This window comes from Urocitellus parryii, chromosome 2, assembly GCF_045843805.1.
Source record: "Urocitellus parryii isolate mUroPar1 chromosome 2, mUroPar1.hap1, whole genome shotgun sequence".
Lineage (NCBI taxonomy): Eukaryota > Metazoa > Chordata > Mammalia > Rodentia > Sciuridae > Urocitellus > Urocitellus parryii.
Window position 1 is genome coordinate 92948854 of NC_135532.1, and position 22000 is coordinate 92970853.

Below are 22000 nucleotides of genomic sequence, written 5' to 3' on the forward strand. Positions count from 1 at the left end.
TCTCAAAAGCTTAGAAGGCTGGTTTCTTTTCAGCCCGCGGGCATCAAGTCTCCACCCACGGGCTAGGAGATCCACCCTCCTAGCCTCCTCCCGGCTGCCCCTAAAGCGGGGCTTCAGGCGCTCAGCACCCAATCCGAAGCCGGCCCCGCTTGCTGCCAGCCCAGAACCAGAGCAAACATTGACTCCACTGCTATTGCCTTCCGACCACTCCGCGTGGCCCCGCCTCCAGCCCGCGCCCGAGCCTGGGCTGAGCTTAACTTCGCTCTTTACTCCGCCCTCGAGCCAATAGTCAGCCCTTATTTTCCCTTGGCCCCGCCTCCAGACCCGCCCCGGTCCAGTCCCGGGCTTGCCTCCCTCGGGCCCCACCCCTGGCCCGCCCCGCCGACGGTGCGCTGCCGCCGGGAAGGCGCCTCCCGCAGTCGCTCGGAACTGCGGACCGGAGAGAGCTGTCCGCAGAGGGCCGGCGGCGGGAGTGGAGTGGGTCGGGCGGGGCCAAGCCGGGCCGTGGGCCGTGTGGGGGCCGGGCCAGGCCGGCGGACGGCAGGATGGGCTGCACCGTGAGCGCCGAGGACAAGGCGGCGGCCGAGCGCTCTAAGATGATCGATAAGAATCTGCGAGAGGATGGCGAGAAGGCGGCACGCGAGGTGAAGTTGCTGCTGTTAGGTGAGGCCGCGCCTGGATCTGCCCTCTCCCCTTTGCCAATTCCCAGCCGGAATCCCCAGACAAGGGCTTCAAACTCCCTGGCAGGCTCTGGACCCCATAGCCGGGTTTGAATCTCCCCGGGATAAGCCTGGCCACGACCCCCAAATAAGAGTGAGGAAACTCTGGGTTAGTCTAGATCTCTAATTCTAGGCCACACTAGATCAGATCCTCAACTTATATCATACCCCAAACTCCCAAATCCAGGCAAAGGTGCTTTAACATCAGCTGTCCAGTCCTTGCTTTACCATTCACCCTTGATAACTAATCTCACAGAGTCTCAGAGTCTCCATGCCTTGTCATTCCATTCTTTCCTAGACTTTATCCAAACCCTCAAACCCCTACTCCGTCCCCACCCCCAGGCTTCACCTGTTCCCCCTATTCCTATTGGACATGAGCATCCCTTGGGGTCCCTGCCAGGCCCCTACTCCCTCCTTTACCTTCTGCCCTGTACTTACTCTGGAATCTATATTCTCCACTTGTGCATTCTAACCCTAAGGGATCTCTCAAGTGGGAAACTGTTCTTGAACCCTCTCCAGCTGGACCTTCTTCAGAGCCCCTGCTTCTGGCCACCAGATCCCTCTCTGCAGGCATCACTTCTCAAACTCTCTGCTGCTCCTCTGTAAGTTCTCTCCCACACTCTGGCCTTCCCAGAGTCCACCACCTCTCCTGCACCAGGTGGGCTGTGCTGGGAGAAGAACCAGGGTCTGGAGAGAGCCTAGGCTGGTTAGGTAGAACCCCAAGGGCCTGGACTGAGATTCCACTGGTAATGTTGGGGAGGGGACCAGACCTCAAGTCTCCCTGGAAGGTTCTTCACCAAGAGAACATATTTCCCAGTTTTGAAGCCCTGTCTGGGCCAGTAGGGGGGAGTCTGGGAAGTAGGAGGGAGTGTGGAGGAGTTAGGGTTTTAGCTGCTTCCAAGACCAGGGAAGATGGTGGTTGCTAGAGGGATGGGGGGAAGTGGAAGTGGTGAGACAGCCGACATATTGCTGCCCCTGCGGCCGGGCGGAGGAGATCTGCTGACGGGTGCTGCTGGGCTTCCCATACCTTTCTGGACTTGAAAGGGTGGGATATGGTTTTCAAGAGTGGGTGGGCCTGTTGGATTTCAGAGCCATGTGAGGGGTGTGATGTAGGAGCTGGATGAGGAGTTGGGGGGTGAGCTGGGGGTGGGCCAGTGTGCCTGGGAGCATCCCAGCTGGTCTTTTGCAAAGACAGTGAGCCTGCCTTTCCTCATAGCCCAGTCTCACACTGGGAGCAGTAGTTCCCTATAGAAGCCTGAATTGGTGGTGGTAGGGATGAGGGTAGGGAGGGCTCGGGCAGCAGCGCAGGAGCATTGTAGGCAGGATAGTATGTGTGTGGGGGTGTGGCCCCTGGTTCCAGAGCTGCCTTAAGGCCTCCAGGCTGTGAAGAGTAGGCCCTTTTATGTAGGGCTGGTGGCTGAGAACCGCATGGATGTACATTATGGGCCCATCTGTTGACTGTCCGGGCAGTCTGGTCTCGGGGGCACAGCCCCGGAGGTTTCAAAATGGCATCCGCTCCACTGCTGCCGCGGGGAGGAAGAGAAGGGGCGGGAAGGGGCGGCGGCCCAGCCTCCTGGGCTGCTTTGCGTTGGGCGCTTGCCTCTTCCTGTCTCTGCTGTGAGTGCGGCAGGCAGTGAGTGGGTGTCGACGCGGCGGAATGCCCTGTGCCTGCTGGGCCTGGGGAGGGCACTTCCGGGACCGCTACCTTCTGGTGCCCAGCCCAAGACTTTTGCCAGCCCCTCCCAGGTTGATCTCAGTTATTGCGGTAGCTCAGGAGATGTGAGGCTGGACCCTAGGGTACTAGAGACACAGGGATTCTAACCTGTTTTGTGACTGGACCGGAAGCTTCCCTTATCTTGACAGACTTGCCCCTTGGAACCCAGCTCAGTTTTGGGGCCAGGCCAGGTGGAATCTGGTAGAACCTGGCAACCCTTCTCACTGGACTAGTAGCAGCCAGAGGTATAAGGTCTGGCTCAGCACTTTGCAGCCTGAGGAGTCCAGCCCAGTGTTCTGCCTCTCTAGCTTTTGCTCTTTCTGTGACATGGGCTTCCTGGGTTGAGTCGAACAGGAACCTCTGGTTCTTGTTGGGGACATGGTGTGGGACTAAGACCCAGCAGGGTGTATGCTGCAAGGGACTGAGAGACCAAGCTCTGCCTGAAATTGAGGCCCAATCTGCAGGACCCTATCTGCCAGGGCTGCCTGGGGAAGGGTCCTGGCTTGAACCATGCCTTCCCCATCCAGGAATAAGGTGGCAATGGGAGCCCCACTGTGCCAGGTTCAGAGTTCTGGGCGCCTATCCCACTTAGCGGGAAACTCTGTCCAGGCAACGGGACTCAGGCTGGGCAAGTGCCAACCTTCCCTCCCAGCCAGAACCACGCCTGCTGCCCTGCCTGCACACTGGCTCCCTCCCCTCTGTGCAGCTCTGCCAGCCGTCAGGCACAGTCACTGTCACCAGGACAGAGACAGATATGTACACACTGGCAAGAGTTTTTCCTGGTAGCTTGGTGGGGGATCAGAGTAGCTGGTCCCAATCTCACTCTAGCCGTACCCCCAACCTTACCCAGTTCTACATGACTGACCAGCTAGGCCCAGGTGGAATTTGGTGGACAGCCTCTGAAAGGAGAGTGCCCACTGTGGGTTCCATGAAGGATTTAGAGTATAGATACAGTAGTTTTGTCATGCCCCTGGGACTTTACATCTGTTGTTTCCTACTTGATTATTCTTTTTTTTTTTTTTTTAGTGGTACTGGGGTTCAAACCTAGGGCCCTGCACATGCTAAGCAGTCTACCACTAAGCTATATATCCCTGGCCCTTGATTGTTCTTCAATACTCTACTTGAGATCTCCTCCCAGGATCTTTACTTGTCCTCCACTGAGGCTGGTAAAGCTTCTCTTCAGGCCCTGGGTACTGCTGCTTCCCTCCATCAGAGCATGATACTGGCCTTGAGGTTGCTAGCACAGAGCTATGTATTGGATGCTTCTCACTTATTTGTTGAACGAAGTACATATCCACAGAACTTGGTTTGGGGAATGGGTAGGTGGAGGTCACTGAGCCATAGAGGCTGGGTTGACACTAAGAGAACAGTTCTTCAGCCTGTTTCTTCCTGGTCCCTTCATAGTCTGTTCAGGCACCTCAGAAACAGACCCTAGCCCATTCCATCCACAATATTTGCTGCCCAGCCTGTAGCCTGTCACAGGGCACAGCATGTAGTAGGAACTCCATCTGTTTGTGGGAAGAGTAGCTTTGTATTCTTCCTTCCAATAAGAGCTATTTGGAGACTGCCTCAAGGCTACCTTCTCTGACAGTCTAAAAGCTTCTGTACAGCCTGAGGGCTACCAGGCTGAGACCTGTGCAATGCTGCAGAGTCTCTGGGCCTGCCAGCACAGGGACTGCACAGAGGGAGACTGCACAAAGAATAAGTTTACCAAAGGAAAAGGAAGGGAATTTTGTGGCCTTAGTCCTGTCTGTGCCTCTAGCAAAGGGCTGACACTTTATAAGGTGCATATTAAGTGTGTGTGGAAACAATGAGGCTGTTGAACACATCTACAACAGGGCATAGCCCCTGGGGAGAGGGATAATATAATCCTGGGTGTGTGTGTGGCGGTGCCACTTGAGCCTGGTTGCAGGTAGATGGGAGGGCTACCCTGGGATCCAACCTGGCTGGGCAGTGGGGAGACTCTAGTGGTGCTTTTGAAAGGGTCTTCCTGGAGGAGGAGTCCTCTGGCTGGCTTTGAAAAATGAGCACCATTTGCCAGGGCAGGCACTGGGGGAGACAGGCCAACTCAGCAAGAACACCCAGATAGGAGACCTGGCCTGGATTCCCAAGACCTTGGGGGTCACACAGATCTGTGTTCAAATTCCAACTTCACCTTGTGCTCTGGCTAAGAAACTTTCAGATAAAGCCCTCGCAGGAGTTTTGCCTTTCACATACAACCTGGGGACCAGATCTGCAGCCAAGGGTATTGTGGGTGGCAGTGCATTAAACCCTGGAGGTATGAAAAGGGTTGAGGGACCTTAACTGCTGATTCCTGCAGTGCTGAGCATATGGTGGGAAGGGGGCTTTCATTCTACAGGATGCCTGGCCAGTGTGGGGACTTAGGGGAACCCCCTTCCATGTCCTCAAGCAGCTCCACTGCAAGTGGGGAGACCAAGGTGTACTGCAAAGAGTTAGTGCCTGATAAAGTGATAGACTATCCCAGGGATGTCAGACAAAACCTCTGGGGGCCTAGGGTTGGGGATGTGGCAGAGCTCTGAGTGCCAGGTAGGCTGGTACCCAGGCAGGCCCACAGCCCAGACAATCTCCCCGCCAGCCCTCTTCTCCCCTGCTGGAGCTCATTAGCACTTGAATGGGGGGCGGGGTTGCTTGGGCCTGAGAGTCTCTTCCCACCCCTCCCCCAGGTTGGGCAAGGCTTTGTCTGCTGGAGTGGGCTGGGATGGAGCTCAGTTCGCACGGCAGGGAAAGAATGGGGATTTAAGCCATTTCTGATTCTTTCTGCCTATGTCCTTAGTCTCACTAAGCTCAGCACCTGCCATGAGAAATTGTACCTGAAGGGTAGGATAGGAGTGTGACTAGGTCCTTCAAGGGATACCCCTGATCTGGGAGACTAGGTGAATCAGTAGCTCAGCTGGGAGTATCTCTGGAGGGTGGGGACAGGGAACCATAACAGGCCAGCAGGTGGTAAGGACACTGGGAATGAGCTTTCAGTGTGCCGGAGGTGGAAGTCAAACCAGCCTAGGGACACAGCCTTCCATGCCAGAAGCCCTGAGGCAGCATCACGCCACCCATTGTGTTTGAGTAAGAGCATAGGCTGCCAGTTGGTGGCTGGATATGGTTAGTGACCCCTTTGGTCTCCTTTGTTTTGAGTAAATATTTGCCCACCAAGCAACAGCTTTTAGGTAGTACTGGGGGTGGGATGTGAGCCCATCCCAGTGAAGTCCTCATGCTTCCAGCACTGTGGTTGCCAGGGGTGCTGGCACTTGAGGCTGCTTGGTCCACACACCGATCCTGTACATCATGCCCTTGATCTTGATCTCTGGCTGTTTCCAAAAGCCACCAATTTGCTGGGCCAGTGGTGTGCACCTGTAATCCCAGTGACACAGGAGGCTGAGGCCTGAGAATCACAAGTTCAAGGCCAGCCTTAGTAAATTAGCAAGGCCCTAAGCAACTCAGTGAGAACCTGTCTCAAAAAATAAAAAGGGCTGGGGATGTAGCTCTGTAGTTAAGAGCCCCTAGGTTCAATCCCTAGTACCAGTTTTTTTTGTTTTTTTGGTTTTTTTTGATGGGGGGAGATTAGCCACCAATTCACCTGGCAGAAACAAGATGGAAGAAAACTTTGAATGCCTAAGCTCTTAGCCACTGAGGACCCAGTGGCCGCCTACTCCAGCAGATGATGAGCCAGTCAGATTTAGAGCCTGAAGTGCTGCCTCTTTGACCCTTTTGTGTCGTGGAGGGGGCAGGACTAGGCAGCTGAGGTAGGATAGGGTGTAGGCTGGGCAGCTGTCTCCCCTTCCCAGCACCTTGAGCCAGGAGTCCCAGCTTAGCTCAGTGGGTAGGGGAAGGGGTCAACAAGTGTGTGACCAGGTGACAGCTAATGGGCTTTGCTTAAAAATGCTCTTTAAAGTACCCTGAGAAAGGCAAAGAATTGGGTGTGTAGATAATGGCTCTGGTACTTAATGCTCTTAGGCAGCAGCTATAGATACAAGGTGGGGCCCCTTCTACCCAGGCCCTCTAGCTGGGAACTCTTGTTCTTACTAAACCCCAACCCCATCCTCACCCTGTTGCTTTTAGGGACTGTGACCACTCTTGGTTTGGGAAGAATAATCTCCTTGGAATAAACAAATATTACTGGCCAGGCCCTCAGTGTTTGTTGGCTTTCTGAATGTGCTTACAAGGCTCAGAAGGCAGTGACAGGCCAGTTTGAGTAAGCCTGGGTTATCCCCCAGGGCTTTTTGGAGAGAAGATATCTTTATGGCTTGGAGGATGCTGGGAGCTCCAATGCTGTCACAGCCTCAGGATGTACAGAGGATATGTTGATAGCAGTACCTGCTGTGCTCTTGCCCAGAGAGGGGGCAGTGAAGTTTGCATGGCAGGACCTCTCAGGGAAGTGGTGTCCACATCGGAGGAAAAGGAGGAAGCAGCTGGAGGAGGAGGAGCCCAAAAGAGGAAGAAGCCAGAAGACTCTTTGGTGCTAGTTCAGAGGTATAAACCCAGGCAGCCCAGGGTTCTGCCAACTGGAAGGTCTAGGAGGTAAACACGTATCCAGACTCATCAGAATACTTCTGTGGGCAGTCACTAGGTAGGGACCAATCTAGGTTGCTCTGCCCTTGTCTTGCCCCATAACTGCTGGGCCCAGAATCCCAGAGAAGGTGGCGCCTCTGAGAAGGATTCCAGCCCCTCCTTTGGCCACAGGAAGTGGTGGCTGGGAGAAGGACGCCAGTGGGAGGACCAGCAGGAAAGCAGAAAGCCGCTGTTAGATTCCCGAGCGGCCATTGCCCTCCAAAGCCGGAAGGCCAGCCACAGGCCGAGATGAATGCCTGGAAATGGAGCAGCAGCCCCAGGATTAGCTCACTCTGGGTTTCCCCTGCTTGGAGATTGACAGAGAGGGCCTTGGTTCTAGTTTAAGGAGTCCTCCTGCCAACCAGCCATTCTCTGGGCCTTCACTAGGCCTCTGTTTCTCCTCTAATATTAGCAGCCATTGCCTCTGATTAAGCTTTGATGATTGTGTGGAGCTGAACTCTTTGCAGTCTTATCTTACTTAATCTTGAGAGGCTGAGACTGATGTCACACCCATTTCACTGATGAGGAAGCCGGAGGCTCAGGGACATTATGTGACTTACTCAATAAGTGGAGATGCCAGGATATGACCCAGGTAGTAATTGAGCACCTGTTCCAATCATCACAGCCTCTTGGAAGTCTGGGCCCAACTTATGGGAATTGATCAGTCAGGGTGATAGGCAGATACTGGGGCAGCTGCCCTGGTGCCCATGTGTTCTGTGTATGCTTAAGGGCCCTGCCTTGGGGGCCTTCATTTCCTCCTTTGCCCTGGAAGGTGGGATCAAGATTCTGCATAAATCTTTGCTGCTCAAAACAAGAAATCTGTGGGGAGCTGGGATTGTAGCTCAGTGGTAGAGGGCTTGCCTCCCATGCATGAGGAGGCTCTGGGTTTGATCCTCAGCACCACATAAAAATAAAGATATTTATTATGTCCATCTACATTAATTGTAGATTGTGTCCATCTACAACTAAAAAAAAAAAAAAAAGAAAAAAATAAATCTGTGGAGTGTCCATGTGGTGACCTCATCCTACATGCAGCTGCATTTTTTTTTTTTTTAACTTCCCACCTTTTTTCCCAGCCCATGTCCAATGTTCATGTCATGGCAACGTTCATGTCACAGTCTGCAATTTAGCACTTCACTTTTCCCTTAATATTAGGATTGTTCCTTCTGTAGCTCTCTTTCTTTTTTTTTTTTTTTTAAATGTTTAGTTAGTTAGTTAGTTATTGGCAGACACAACATCTTTGTTGGTATGTGGTGCTGAGGATCGAACCTGGGCCGCACGCATGCCAGAGTGTGCTACCGCTTGAGCCACATCCCCAGCCCCTGTAGCTCTCTTTCTTAGGGAGACACACCAGGCCTGAGGAAGGGTTACAGATTTGCTGAAGTCTGGGGTGGGGCTGTTAGATGGGGAGTTGGCCAGATGAGTGGAAAGGAAGAATGTTCCTGCAGGCTTCTGCTGTGAGCACCAACTCAGAGGTGTGTGCCCCTGTGGTGCTTATGGTACTGTGTGGTGGTTGATTGTGGCTGCAGTGGGCTGGTGACAGCATGACAATTGGTAAGGTCAGTTCCTCATGCTTCTTGGTCTTCACATTGAGTTTTGTGGCTGGTGGGGTCTTGCCCTCCACCTTGGAGGTTCCCGGGGGTTCTGCTTTATATTGTCAAGCCAGGTTCTAGGGGGATAGAGGGTCCCAAGAGAGGCATAGGAGAGCCAGGGCAGAAGTATCCACATCTCTCTGTGCCAGGAGCTATGCAGAAAACAGAAACCATTCAGCCTCAAGGCTACACAAGACTGGGTTCCAGGGGTCCAATCCCTTACCTTCCTGATTGTATGACCTCAGGCTATCCTGTTCCCTGTCTGTGCCCAATGCTGGGGCCTGTAATATGATTCTTAGCACAATACTGTGATCTGTGGACATGTGGACAACTGCTGGCTTGTTGGGAATGAACGCAATTTGGGGTGAGTGTGAAGACCCAAGAGAGGCTGCTCAGTGTAGACCATGGGTTTGGCACTCCCCTGAGGGGTACATTTTACATTTAGGGACACTGAGAGCTAGGCTCTAGACAACCTCACCCATGGTACAACAAAAGAAGTCAGAAAAGAGTTGGTGGTTATTCAGATATTTTAAGAATAACAAAGGGGCAGTGGTGTACACCTGTAATCTCAGCTGGTGAGGAGGTTGAGGCAGGAGGATGGATCACAAGTTCAAAGCGACTCTCATCAATTTAGTGAAGCCCTAAGCAACTTTGTGAGACCCTGTCTCAAGGGCTAGGGATGTGGTTCACTCCTGGGTTCAATCCCTAGTGTGCCCCCACCCCCACAAAAAAATAACAAAGGAGTCTCCTTGGTGGTATGGTGGCTGAGGCAGGAAGATTACAAGATCAGGGCCAGCCTCAGCAAATTAGCGAGATCCTAAGCAATTTCAGTTGAGACCTGATCTCAAAATAAAAAATAAAAAGGGCTGGGGTAAAGTGCCCCTGAGTTCAATCCCCAGTACCAAAAAAAAAAAAAAAAAAAAAAAAAGGGGGATTCTTTAAATGAAGAAGCTTCCTGGAAAAGGGATGTACCAAATGATCCAGCTCTTTGTGTGACCTGGGCTTGTCCAGCATCTTCTGGCTTCTGCAGAGGGTGAGATCTGCAGCCCATGGGATTAACCAATGATGAACTGGTCTCAAGGTTTCCCTTGCCCCAGGCTTCCCTTCCTCACCAGGTATCTGAGTTTCCTTCTGGGCAAGGGCCTCACTGAGAGAGATGCTCCTACCCAGGAAAGCCTTCCATGTCTGGACAGGATTCCAGGCCTCAGTTGCCTTTGTACAGAGATCTTTGACTTGGCAGTAGCAAGACAGGCCTTAGTTGTTGGTGCTTCCCTAATGGGTTTGGGAACTTCTGGAAGTTGCTGGAGGCAGCCCAAGTGGCAGAGACCAGAAAGGGTTTGGTTTGTTGGGGCATCTGGTGGAAGGCCAGGCTACAGCAATGGGTGGGAGTGTGGAAGAGGCCATCCAAGACCTCATATCCCTGCCTCCACTCCAGTGCTGGACCCTGTGAGCCTCCTTGGAGGGATTGAAGGGGCCTAAGAGCAGCACCTGGAGGAAGGAAGAGACCGGCAGGGGGTGGGGCCTGGAGGGCCTTTGTCTGGTTGGGCCTTCTCCCCCTTCCTCCCTCCTATTCCCATTGTTTCTGCATGTGGTCTCTGAAGCTGGCTGGGGGCTTCCCAGGGTGGAGGTGGTGGGTGAGGGTCCAGGCACTTCCCCCAGTCATCCCTAGCTAGGGGGGTTGTTTTTCCCAAACAAAACACTCCCCAGCTCTGCCCAACCCCCACCTCTTCCGCTTTCTCTGGCTGCCGGGCTCCCTCTGCTGGTGGCCAGACCTGGGACACCGAGGCTGCGTGGTGGGGGATGGATGGGGGGATCTGAGAACCATGGTCTAACCTGGAGATGTGGTACTCTCCTGGGATGAGAGTAGAGGTTATGTCTGGGTTGCCTTTAGGGTGGGCTTTCCAGGGCCCACCCCGATTTTCCCCCCTACCTTGTGCCCCACCAGGAGAGGCCAGAGAAGATTGTGACAGCATGGGTGCGCCTGGTGCTGTGGGTTTGAGCTGGGCTGCTGCCCAAGTCTACCCTGTGGTTCCAGCCACTGCTGCTTATGAGAATCTCTGCCCTTGGGCTGCCACGTCAGCTGGCTGCTCTCCCTCACCCCATGTGTTCCAGGAGAGCCCACCAGCCTGGGAACTCTCTTCAGGGAGGCCTTTTCCCAAGCCTTCTCAGCTTTTTAAGTGTATAGTCAGTGAGCAATATCAGTGGGAAGGCTCCTGGGCAGGAAGGAGGGCCCTGTAGGAGAGGTAGTGCTGTGGAAAAGGAGTGATGAACTCGGCAAAAAGCTGGGAGACTGACCGGTTCTTACTTCTGTCCCAGGTTACACTAAATCCAAGCAGGGAACTACCACTCTCTGAATCAGCCTGTTGGTCACCATTCATTGTTCTTCATCCACTCTTTATCTGAAAGCTCTCAGAAGCTCTCCTTCAAATGAGATGACCACAGCAGTCCACTCGGCAAGTTGCTGTCACGGTGACCAGCACAGCATGGTCAATATGGGTTGTAGCAAATGAGAGATTTGGGGAAATCTGTGTTCTTCCCAAGGTAGAAATGTGAATTTTTATCTGAATGCTTACCATGTGTCAGGCACTGTGAGAAGAGCTTTGCATTAAATCCTCACCCCTTTCCCAGGAGAAGATAATGGGATATTCCATTTCATAGGTGAGGTACCAGAGAAAGGACAGGGAGGGAACTGAAGTTCATGGAGATCTCAGGAAGGATCACAGTGGGCAGCAGGGCCATGGTGGGTCTGGACCTCTTTGGGAAAAGATCTGAAAGTGGGAAGATGGGCTGTCTGGCCTCTCCGTGCTTGGCAGTCTCAGAGGAGAAACTGAAGTCAAAGAGGACAGCTTGTTACTACCTCCCAGCAGATTAAAGCCTAATGGGGGGAGTAGAGGGTCCAAGATGGGTGGATAGTGACTTAGATACTGGGACCTGGGATCAGCATCAAGTAGGTGGATCTATGGAGCTATCTCTTTCTGCAAGGCCCTGCTGGCTATGTTCAGACAGATGGGGTGTTACTGTCTCCTTTCCTCCATTGTCCCCTCCTCCACAGGAGCTCAACACCCCATAGTAGAGGCAGCTGTTCTAATGCAGAGCAGCCCCTGGAGCCCAGCACATTGCTGCAGTCACTGACTGCCTGCTCTGAGCTCAGCAGCTGTGACACTGGGCTAGGCTTCAGAGGTGGCTTCCTTGGTGGAAAGAAGTGTGACCCGGTGGGAATGTCAAGCCCCATCTCCACCCCCCGCAGGGAACCTCTGTGGGCCCCTCTGGTCTCACCCAGCTGAGGATGGAGTACCCAGTGGAGTCCTCTCTCAGCAGAAGGAGCTGATTTCTGTCACCTATTGGCAGAGCTCCCCTGCCCCTTTGCAGCAATCTGGAGTCAGCTGGGGAAGGTCCCTCCTAATGGAAAGATACAGGGCTTGGTTGGGGAAGCTGAATGCCCCCAATCAGCAGGGTGCAAGCAAACTCTGGGCCAGAGGCCAACTTATCTGGTGAGGAGATCCATCAGGCCCTGATAGAGAGGGAGCCCAGCCTAGGGAATGAAGAACAAGACTGCAGCCCCAAAGCTCCCCAGGCACTCAGCCTAGAGGCTGCCAGAAAGCCAAGGTCTTCACCCCACCCTTTCCACTGGAAGTCCCATGTGCCCCACCACTGTGCTCCTGGCTCCTCCCCTGTGTAGCTTCTTGGGGCCATGCCTTGACTCTATCCTGGTATCTTCCTGCTTTCTGCCTGGCTTCCAACACCACGCCCTTGTCCTCCCTCTCACTGTTTCCCGCCTGAGTCACAACTACTGGAAGAACAAAGGGACCACCCTGAATCCAAGGATGGAAGCTCTATGACCTTGATTAGTCTACCTGTTAAAGGGGGTTCTGTTTGCATTGACCCCTGCTGGGGCCAGAGAATGTCCTCCTAACTCTTAGCATTTGAGAACTTTGTGAAGAGAAACTGAGGCTTGAAGAGGACAGGGAAGTGGGTGGAGCAGAGAATGAGTGTCCTGGCTTCAGGCCTGGCATGCTCAGGTGCTGCTATCAGTGTCTTGATGTCTACCAGCTCTGCTAGGAAAATGAGATTCAAAGCAAGTTTGTGCTTTATCCCTATCACTGGGCAGGGTCACGAGTGGCCCACGCTACCTAGAAAGAGAAAGATCAGAAGACCAGATGCTTTTTCAATTCTTAGTGGTCAGATGGGGGAAACCGATGGTGGTCAGGGGTCCCAAAGAAACAAAAGGGGAGCAAATCTTTACCTTTCCAAGGTCTCCTGTATCCTGGACAGTTGCTCTGCTCTGAGTTTTGATTTCACTGGCTGGTATTGATCTAACCCATGAATTTACATCTTTGGTCTCTGCTGTCCCAGTGAGGCCCCCAATCCTAAGACTCTCTGGCTCACTCCTAGTTCTTCCTCTGCTCTAAATGTGCCTCCTTCCTTTTGCTCTGTAGGAGCAAGAGGGAAGGAAAGCCAGATGGCCACTGCTGCCCTCCCTTCCTGAGTTGCTATTGAGGCCCCAGGGACATGGGTCCCATTGATCGGCTATTACTACCAGGCTTTCTACGCCTTCCACATCCCTATCAGCCCTGTGGAGTACGAGGGATCCTGGCTGCGCTGCTATGTGCAGCCCAGTAGAGGGGGAGGGTGCTGCCATCTGACTGCAGTCCACAACCAGGCAACTACATGGGGCCAGGTGCCCCTGATGCCCAGGGCTAAAACCGTAGAGGGAATCACTATTCCACCTGCTCAGAGCCTACACGTTATACCACCCAGTACCCTCCCCTACCCTAAGAAGCAGGCCTGGGACAAATTGAAACAGGCACCGGTAGCATTTATAAGGAGAGTTCAGATCCTCTCAGAGTAGCCACTGAATAGGGATATGCCCAAACCCACTCTTGGAAGGGTCATAGCTAGATCTCAGTTTCTCCTAGTAAAATGTGGGTCTGAAGCCTCCCATACATGCCTATAGTCCCAGCTACTTTGGAGGCTGACACAGGAAGATCACTTGGGTCTACATGTTCAAGACCAGCCTGGAAACATTGTGAGATGTCATCTTAAAAAAAAAAAAAAAATTCTCAGGTAGGAGAGCTAAGTTGGGCAAGGCCCTTGGAAATGTCTGTTACCCAGTCCTGGTGTCTGCTAATGCTGCTGTTGCTTGTTGGTCACCATATAGACTGGGACCAGAGTTGGCCTGGGCAGGTAGGGAGTGAACTCAGTATCCCAGTGAGGAGTACAGCTGGCCCCAGAGGACTGTGTGGCCTAGCTGTGGTATGAATCATTTAGGACAACTCTAGAATGAATGGTGTGTGGAATGAGGTGGGCCACCCACACAGGGGGCTATAACTGTGCTACCTCAACCTTTTTGTGTCTGTTTCCTCATTTGTTAGATAGGGATGAGAGTAGAACCTACCTCTCAAGGTTACTGTGAGGATTAAAGTACCTAGTGAATGTAATATCATCTAGCACTCTTTACAGTAATGCCAGTATCATTGCTGATGTTTGCTCATGCTAATTTGTAGGTTAGCCCCTTTATCCTCTGAGGCTGTCTTTATCAGCCCCTAGGGTTGCTGGTGGCCGGGTCACAGTCCTTAAGTTTAACCTCCCCACAGACTCTGCCACCTGTTGTCCTGAGCTGCTCAGAGGGATGGCCCTGCCACAATGCTCAGGAGAATTGGGATGCCAGAAATGGAGCATGGGGCAGGTCTGCACAGCAAAGAGAACAGCATGAGCAGAGGTCTGGAGATGACAAGAGGCAGTGTCTGGCAGGAGGAGACAGTCTGGGCAAAGCCTGGGTATGAGAGTGGGGCCTGGCTGTGGGCCATTCTACCTGTAGCTCAGAACAGGGGAGCAGTGTGGGGAGAGGTAGGGCTCTATTTCCAGTCTGTCCATCCTTGTCCTATCTCTCTTTTTTTTTTTTTAAGGTGCTGGGAATTAAACCATGCTAGGCATGCACTCTACTGCTGAGCTGCACCCCTAGCCCCAGAATCTGTCTTTTTAAATGCCCTCCCAGGGCATGGTCCTGGAGGTCTGAGCCATGTTTTGAGAAAGGCAGGGTAGACTAGGCAACATGGTTCTTGGTATTCTCTTGTCTTTCTGAATCCTGGCTGTACAATTCTGGACCAAGATTTTACTTTCCTGAGCCCCAAAGTCCTCATTTGTAAAAATGGGAGTAAAAACAGTGCCTGTAGGGGCTGCTGTGATGAATAGGAGAGAATGGCAGCAAATCTCAGAGAATAAGCTGAAAAGAAATATGGGGTAGAGGCTCTGACAGGTTAAAGAAGCAGCTTGAGCCAGTATAGAGGGATGTGTGTGTTTGTGTGTGTCTCCATGTGGTTCCAGGTCTCTGAGATTCTATACTTCATATGCTCAGAGCAGACCTGCCCCATCAGCAGAGAGCTTGAGCCACATCCAGGAGAAATGAGTATGACACTGTGTGCCAGCCTAGGTCCCCAGGAAGCTAAGGTTCAGGATATGGGGAGAAGAGGGGCTACTGTCCTGCTGGAGTATACAAGGCACTTTCCTACCAGCTGTGCTTGAGGTGCCATGTTGGTGAGCCCCAGGTGCACAGGGCAGCAAGCCAATGTGAGGATGACAGGGAATGCAGGGCTGGCCTTAAGTCTCTGGTCAAGACTCCTTGAACTCAACCAAGGCAGAGGGGAGCCATGGGGGCCAGTGAAGTCTACAGAGGAAAAGGCCTATAGACAGTCTCCATGGGACAGGTACTATAGGTTCTTGACCAATATGGTCCTGCCAGCTGCCTCCCTCTCGCTGTGCCACAGATGTGGAGATTGGGTTCTGCCTCTAGGGCTACAGGGGCAGGCCTGTGGAGCCCTACTGGGCCTGCCCCTGACTGCCTGTGCCCTCTCTTCCAGGTGCTGGGGAGTCAGGGAAGAGCACCATCGTCAAGCAGATGAAGTAAGTGCTATGCACACAGTCAGTCCCCAAACTTTGATTTCCCCTTTTCTTCCCATGGGCCTGTATTGCCCCCAGTATAGGCTCAACCAGGCCCAGACTTCTTATAGCTAGTCATCTATCTATCAGCCCTGGTGGGTTGGGGGAAGTTTTTCCCTCTTTGAAGCAGGCCCCAGCAGCCCCAGGAAGCCATATGAACTCCCTGTGCCCTGTGGACCCTAACTCCTGACCCCTGGCTGTCAGGATCATCCATGAGGATGGCTACTCAGAGGAGGAATGCCGGCAATACCGGGCAGTTGTCTACAGCAACACCATCCAGTCCATCATGGCCATTGTCAAGGCCATGGGCAACCTGCAGATTGACTTTGCTGATTCCCAACGTGCGGTATGTACATCCTCCACCACCACCCATTTCCCACAAGGCTTTAAGCCATAAGGCTTTAAGGGAGTCTTGTCCTGGGGAATCAGACTATCCCAGCCTGGGCCCCATTCCTGAGGACTCCCTGGCTCTGACAGGCAGGGTGGGGGTATGGTCCTTCAACTGGTTGACTGCCCACCACTGCTGTACCTAGGACGATGCCAGGCAGCTGTTTGCACTGTCTTGCACTGCTGAGGAGCAGGGCATGCTTCCTGAGGATCTGTCCAGCATCATCCGGAGGCTCTGGGCTGATCAAGGTGTGCAGGCCTGCTTTGGCCGCTCGCGGGAGTACCAGCTCAACGACTCAGCAGCCTAGTGAGTGCTCCAAGGGGCTGGGTGGAGAGCAAGGGTCTGGGGAGGTCTAGACTATGGGTTGGACTGTAGAACCTGAGCATCCCCAGTGAGGTACTACTTGTTTCTGGTTATGAAGCTGATGATTGTCAACCAAAGTTTTGCTGGTTTGTGGGGTTGGATGGGATGGGGTGGCATAGTATTAAAAGGCCAGGAGGAATGACAGGGTGGCTTGTACAGTATTCTTACAGGCTATTTAAACCTTATCTGTCTTTATGCACAATTGTTCTAAAGAATATTTACTGTCACCTGCTCTGTGTCAGACCCCATGCAAGCCTCCAGAGGCATAGTGATAAGTGGAGCAAATAAGTTCCCAAACAGTGACAGCTGAGGGTGTCAGCGCCATGAGGGAGATGTCCAGTGGAAGGACATCTCAGCTGAGTGCTGAAAAAGAGCTAGCCATGGGAAGAATGGGCAGGGGTTCCAGGTAAGAGTGTGGTGTGTACAAACTCCAGGGCTGTGCTTGAGGGCACTGAGATCAGATCAGCCTGAGAGGGACACGCAAAGTGGGTAGAGATTCTGTGCAAGGTGACAGGCATGTGCACAGGCTGGAACCTGTACCTCTGTCCTGACCCTTGCTGACTCCAGGGTGAGCCTAATATTCATCTGGGGAATCACAGGGAATCCCAAGAATCCCAGATGTGTAATAGGTCTGGACCCTTTCAGCCCAGCCCACAGTTCTAAACTCCTTCCCTACAGTCCTTACCATATGTCAGGACTGCTGCAGGGTGCTGAGGACCCCACAAGGATGGGAAAGAGATGTTCTAGGGGATATCCACAGGTACTGGAACCAGATAGGCTGCAATTCCTGTCCTCTCTCCCTCCTGGAGCAGAGGCTCCAGCTAGGACTCCTGTGTGGAACATCTTTCTGACTTTTACTGTCTGTCCAGGCCACAGCCCACCTAAGAGGGGCTGGAACTTTCAAGGGTGGGTGAGAAGAAGGACTTGCCTGGCCAGGATTTTCTTTTTTTTTTTTTTTTTTAAAGAGAGAGAGGAGAGAGAGAGAGAGAGAGAGAGAGAGAGAGAGAGAGAGAGAGAGAAAGAGAGAGAGAGAGAGAATGAGAGAGAATTTTTAATATTTATTCTTTAGTTCTCGGCGGACACAACATCTTTGTTGGTATATGGTGCTGAGGATCGAACCCGGGCCGCACGCATGCCAGGCGAGCGCGCTACCGCTTGAGCCACATCCCCAGCCCATGGCCAGGATTTTCTAGTCCTGCCCCTCATCTTACGGGCAGCCTCCCTCTACCCTCCTTGTATGGCCTGATTCCCCCCTTGTGAGTTTGTCCCCTCCATAGAAGCTGCAGGATTATAGCAAATACTGTAGGGGCCTGTAGGCCTCAGTGCTACCCCCACCTCACTGAGGTCATAGGCTCAGCTACCAGCAGAGCTTGTAGGACACAGGGGCAGGAAGGGGTAAGCTCAGTCATCCATTGCCATTTCAGTGCTCCTAAAACTCAAGGAGGATAGGGTTAAAGCCACCTATAGGCAATTTCCCACTTCTCTACCATCCTGACTCTTCATTCCCCAGACATTGAGCACCCATTGGGTGCCCAACACTGTTTTAGATGGTTTTTGTTTTTGTTTTTGGTGGCTCTGTGGATTGAACCCATGGCCTTGGGCATGCAAGGCAACCACTCTACTAACTGAGCTATATCCCCAGCCCTCCAATACTGTTTTAGGAATTAGGGTTTAGCTGTGATTACAGGTTCTACTCTCCCAGGTAGGTTATACTTTGACAAGATAACCCAGGGGTAGGGTATGGATTGGAATACCATAGGGAACAAGAATACGTTAACCCTCTTTACTGCAATACTCTTAAGACTGCAGGTAGGGCAGGGGGTCCTTAGGGCGAATCCACTTATTGAGAAGGAGAGGCTTCTGTGGAACCCACCATGAAATTTTCAGGCTGGGGGCTCTGTCAGCAGTGGTTGGGGCGTGGCACACAGGTCACAGCACATGCGTCATGGTCCCCCATGGCCCTTCCTGTTTTTCTGTTCTGTCCCTGTGTCTCTGAGATCATTTCCCTCTGGCCTGGTTTGGCCCGACTGCTGGCCCCAGCAGCTCTGCCTCAGGATCAAGACATGGGTAGAGGGCAGTGGTGTAGATGCTTAAATCCAACCTCCAGGGTAGCAAGTATATTGAGACAGGCCTACAGGGGCAGGCAGCACTGATACTAATTAAGGGAGCTGGTAATGAGGAGCCCCTGGGACACCTGCCAAGCGGGTATCTTTGCCCTCTCCCTAAGAAGCCAAAATTTTATGGGTGCCCACTGGGCCTGGCAGGCCCCAACATGTTCAGCCTCATATCAAGGGACCACACCAGGCTGCTCTGCGGCAATTACCATAATTGCACGATTAGCATCCTGAATCCCTCCCTGAAGAACTAATTTGCCCCCTTCCACCCCCTTCCACTCCCTTCCACCCCCTTCCACCCCCTTTTCTGAAGCTCCAAAACCCTGGAGTTGGGGCTTGGATGGCTGGCCACTGAGCTTCAACTCTTCCCAGTCCCTTTCTGTGGATGGGAGACAAGAGGCTATGAGTCCAGATTTCTTATCTGAGCAGAGAGTGTAAAGTAGGCAGAAGTTAAAGAAGCAAGTACTTTGCCTGAGAAGTGGGTATGGGAGGGAGGGGGGGCTCTTCCTGCTGACCCAGGGTCCATGTAAGGAGGCCTCCACTGACCCCCGCCCCCATTTGTAGCTACCTGAATGACCTGGAGCGCATTGCGCAGAGTGACTACATCCCGACACAGCAGGATGTGTTGCGGACCCGTGTGAAGACCACGGGTATTGTGGAAACACACTTCACCTTCAAGGACCTACATTTCAAGTGAGCGGGCATGTGGGCAGGGTAGAGGGGCAACCCCTGCCAGCCTTTGGGGTAGCAGAGTGGAGGCTAGGCCAGCCTTCCTTGGTCCCACTCAGGTTTCTCATGGGTGCGTTTGGGGAAAGCATGTCTTCATGACCCAGTAAATCAGTAGTCACTTGTGCCAGCTGTTCACGCCTCTGCCATCAAGACTTGCCCCAGCAGTGAACTAGCAGTGAAGTGGGCAAGTGGATGGTTCCATGAAGGCAGTGGCCCCACTCTGGACACACCTCTGTCCCCAGCCTGTGAAACAGGTAGGGAATCTCCCCTTTCTTGGAGCTAAGGTGATCTATGTCCACAGGATGTTTGATGTGGGTGGTCAGCGGTCTGAGCGGAAGAAGTGGATCCACTGTTTCGAGGGTGTCACAGCCATCATCTTCTGCGTAGCCTTGAGCGCCTATGATTTGGTGCTAGCTGAGGATGAGGAGATGGTGAGAGATGGAGAAAATGCTGGGCATAAGAGAATGCAGAGGGTGGGGGGGGTTGCCATTGCTGACCTCACTGTCCTGCCCCCAGAACCGCATGCATGAGAGCATGAAGCTGTTTGACAGCATCTGCAACAACAAATGGTTCACGGACACATCCATCATCCTCTTCCTCAACAAGAAGGACCTATTTGAGGAGAAGATCACACACAGCTCGCTGACCATCTGCTTTCCTGAGTACACAGGTGAGGGGACTATAGACACTGCCTCTAGGGAGAGATGGTGCCTTTCCCAAGAGGACCCAGTGGGGACCAGGTGGCCCATGGGCGCCCTCCTCTGGACAGAAGAGTGACTATAAGACACAACTGTAGAGGCTGGCTTATGAACTGTATCTGCACACACACAGGGTCTTTTATTTCTTCCCCTCTTTTTATTACTGAGAATCTAACCCAGGGGCACTTTACCACTGAACTACATCCCCAGCCCTTTTTAAAAATTTATTTATTTATTTATTTATTTATTTATTTATTTTTGAGGCAGGGTTTCGCTAAGTTGCTGAAGGTCTCACTAAATTGCTGAGGCCAGCCTCAAAACTGTGATCCTCCTGCTTCATCCTCCCAAGTCACTAGGATTACAGATTTGTGCCTCCATGCCCAGCCACAGGGCATTCTTAATATACATGGGGCCAGGCACAGTGGTATATGACTGTAATCCCAGGGACTCAGGAGGCTGATACAGGAGGATTATAAATTGAAGGCCAGCTTGCTCAACTTAGTAAGACTGTCTCCACATAAAAAATGAAAAGGGTTGGGGATGTAGCTCAGTAGTAGAGCATTGCTGGGTTCAATCCCTAGTACCAAAAAACACATAGACACACAGACATGGACACATGGCCACATCCTTCACACAGCAGGTGCTCTCTTTACATAGAGTGTGCATGTATATTCATATGTGGTCACCACGCATGTATACATGTTACATGCTTGTCTATCCACATGCACAGAAAGTTGCTATATACATAGGAAAGCGCCTACCTGCCACACACAGCACAAGTCTTCACTATTGCATCTCCCTCAGGGGCCAACAAGTATGACGAGGCAGCCAGCTACATCCAGAGTAAGTTTGAGGACCTGAATAAGCGCAAAGATACCAAGGAGATCTACACGCACTTCACATGTGCCACCGACACCAAGAACGTGCAGTTCGTGTTTGACGCTGTCACTGATGTCATCATCAAGAACAACCTGAAGGACTGTGGCCTCTTCTGAGGGGCAGCGGGCCTGGCAGGATGGTGAGCCAGAGTGGGGTGAGGCAGGGAGCTGGGGAAGAAAAAAAAGAGACAGATTTGGGACCTGGGGAGAGACCTGGTGGGGGTGGTAAGCCTGAAGATGGGAGGGAAGGGGCCATCAGGTCAACTTATTTGTATTCAGGGCACTGAGGAGGTAGCACAGGTAGGCCTAACCCACTAGCCAGAAAAAGGGGCCTGGTCTTCTGGTTCTGTCCCAGTATTCCTTGGAAAAAACTCATGTCCTCACCCACCAGGGCACTGACCTAACCTGATGGAAGCTGGATGCTGACGGGAGCCTAGGTTTATACTTACTGTTCACTGTGACCAGCTCTGCACTTGTCCTTAGCCACCTTTCCCTCAGACAGGGTCCTGGGCTCAGGCTGGCCCAACTGGCCTTGGTGGAGTGTGATGACTCTGCCTGTGCTGCTATCTCCCCTACCCTCCTTAACCCAGCAACAGAAACTATTTCTTGAGTGACACCTGGGTTCCTGGTAAAGGTGGGTGGGGAAAAGGAGAGGTTCAGCAGGGTGTGGAGGTGCATGCCTGTAATCCCAGCTACTTGGGAGAATCAGGAGACTTGGGCAGGAGGATTGCAAGTTCAATAAAGGAGAGGGTCATTGTCTAGGAAGGCAGGAGGAAGAGGCACACCCAGCTACCTCCCAACCCATGTCATGACTGTCCCCACCTCCAGGGCCATCGCTGACTCTGCTCCCCCCAGTCCCTGAGGAAGATGGGGGCAAGAAGACCACACTCCCAGCCTGCCTCACCCAGCCCTGGCTGCTTCTCAAATCTTTCCTCTGTTCCAGTTCCTCTCCCCTCTCTCAGTTCCAGTCTTAGGGGAGGGGTTACCACAGGCCTCTCTGAAGCCTGACTCTGAGGTGCCAGGAGTGGCTATGGTACCTCTTCCTGGGCATCTGTTCTGATTTTCTGACCGTTATCTTGTTCTGTGGGGGGAGCACATGCTGAATCTCCCAAGGCCTGTGTCTGGAGGGGCACCCACTTCTCCAGTCCAGACCCCTAGCTTCGCCCAACACCAGCCCTGACCCAGCCCAAGTCCAAATGTTTACAGGGAGCCTCCTGCCCACCCCACCCCATCCCCACCGCTTGGAGGCCCCAAAGGAAAAAGCACAAGATGCGTGAAACGCCACCATTCCTGGAGAACACAGTCC

The 22000-nt window shown here is 52.8% G+C and overlaps 1 protein-coding gene across 1 annotated transcript; it reads left to right on the plus strand.

Moving 5' to 3' along the window:
• Positions 1-385: 385 nt before the first annotated feature.
• On the plus strand, positions 386-21757 carry Gnai2 (G protein subunit alpha i2). Its single transcript, XM_026383862.2, has 9 exons — positions 386-663; positions 15446-15488; positions 15729-15870; positions 16058-16218; positions 18954-19082; positions 19420-19549; positions 19635-19788; positions 20621-20834; positions 21523-21757. Exons 1-8 carry the CDS (start codon positions 546-548, stop codon positions 20809-20811), a joined length of 1068 nt encoding a protein of 355 aa, XP_026239647.1. The 5' UTR covers positions 386-545; the 3' UTR covers positions 20812-20834; positions 21523-21757.
• The last annotated feature ends 243 nt before the right edge of the window (positions 21758-22000 follow it).

Excerpts from the sequence above, each read along its gene's own strand:
- Gnai2 (XM_026383862.2), top strand. The coding sequence starts at position 546 with ATGGGCTGCACCGTGAGCGCCGAGGACAAGGCGGCGGCCGAGCGCTCT. Across the intron at positions 15,489-15,728 it reads ACCATCGTCAAGCAGATGAA|GATCATCCATGAGGATGGCT; the intron begins GTAAGTGCTATG and ends CCTGGCTGTCAG. Across the intron at positions 19,789-20,620 it reads CTGCTTTCCTGAGTACACAG|GGGCCAACAAGTATGACGAG; the intron begins GTGAGGGGACTA and ends CATCTCCCTCAG.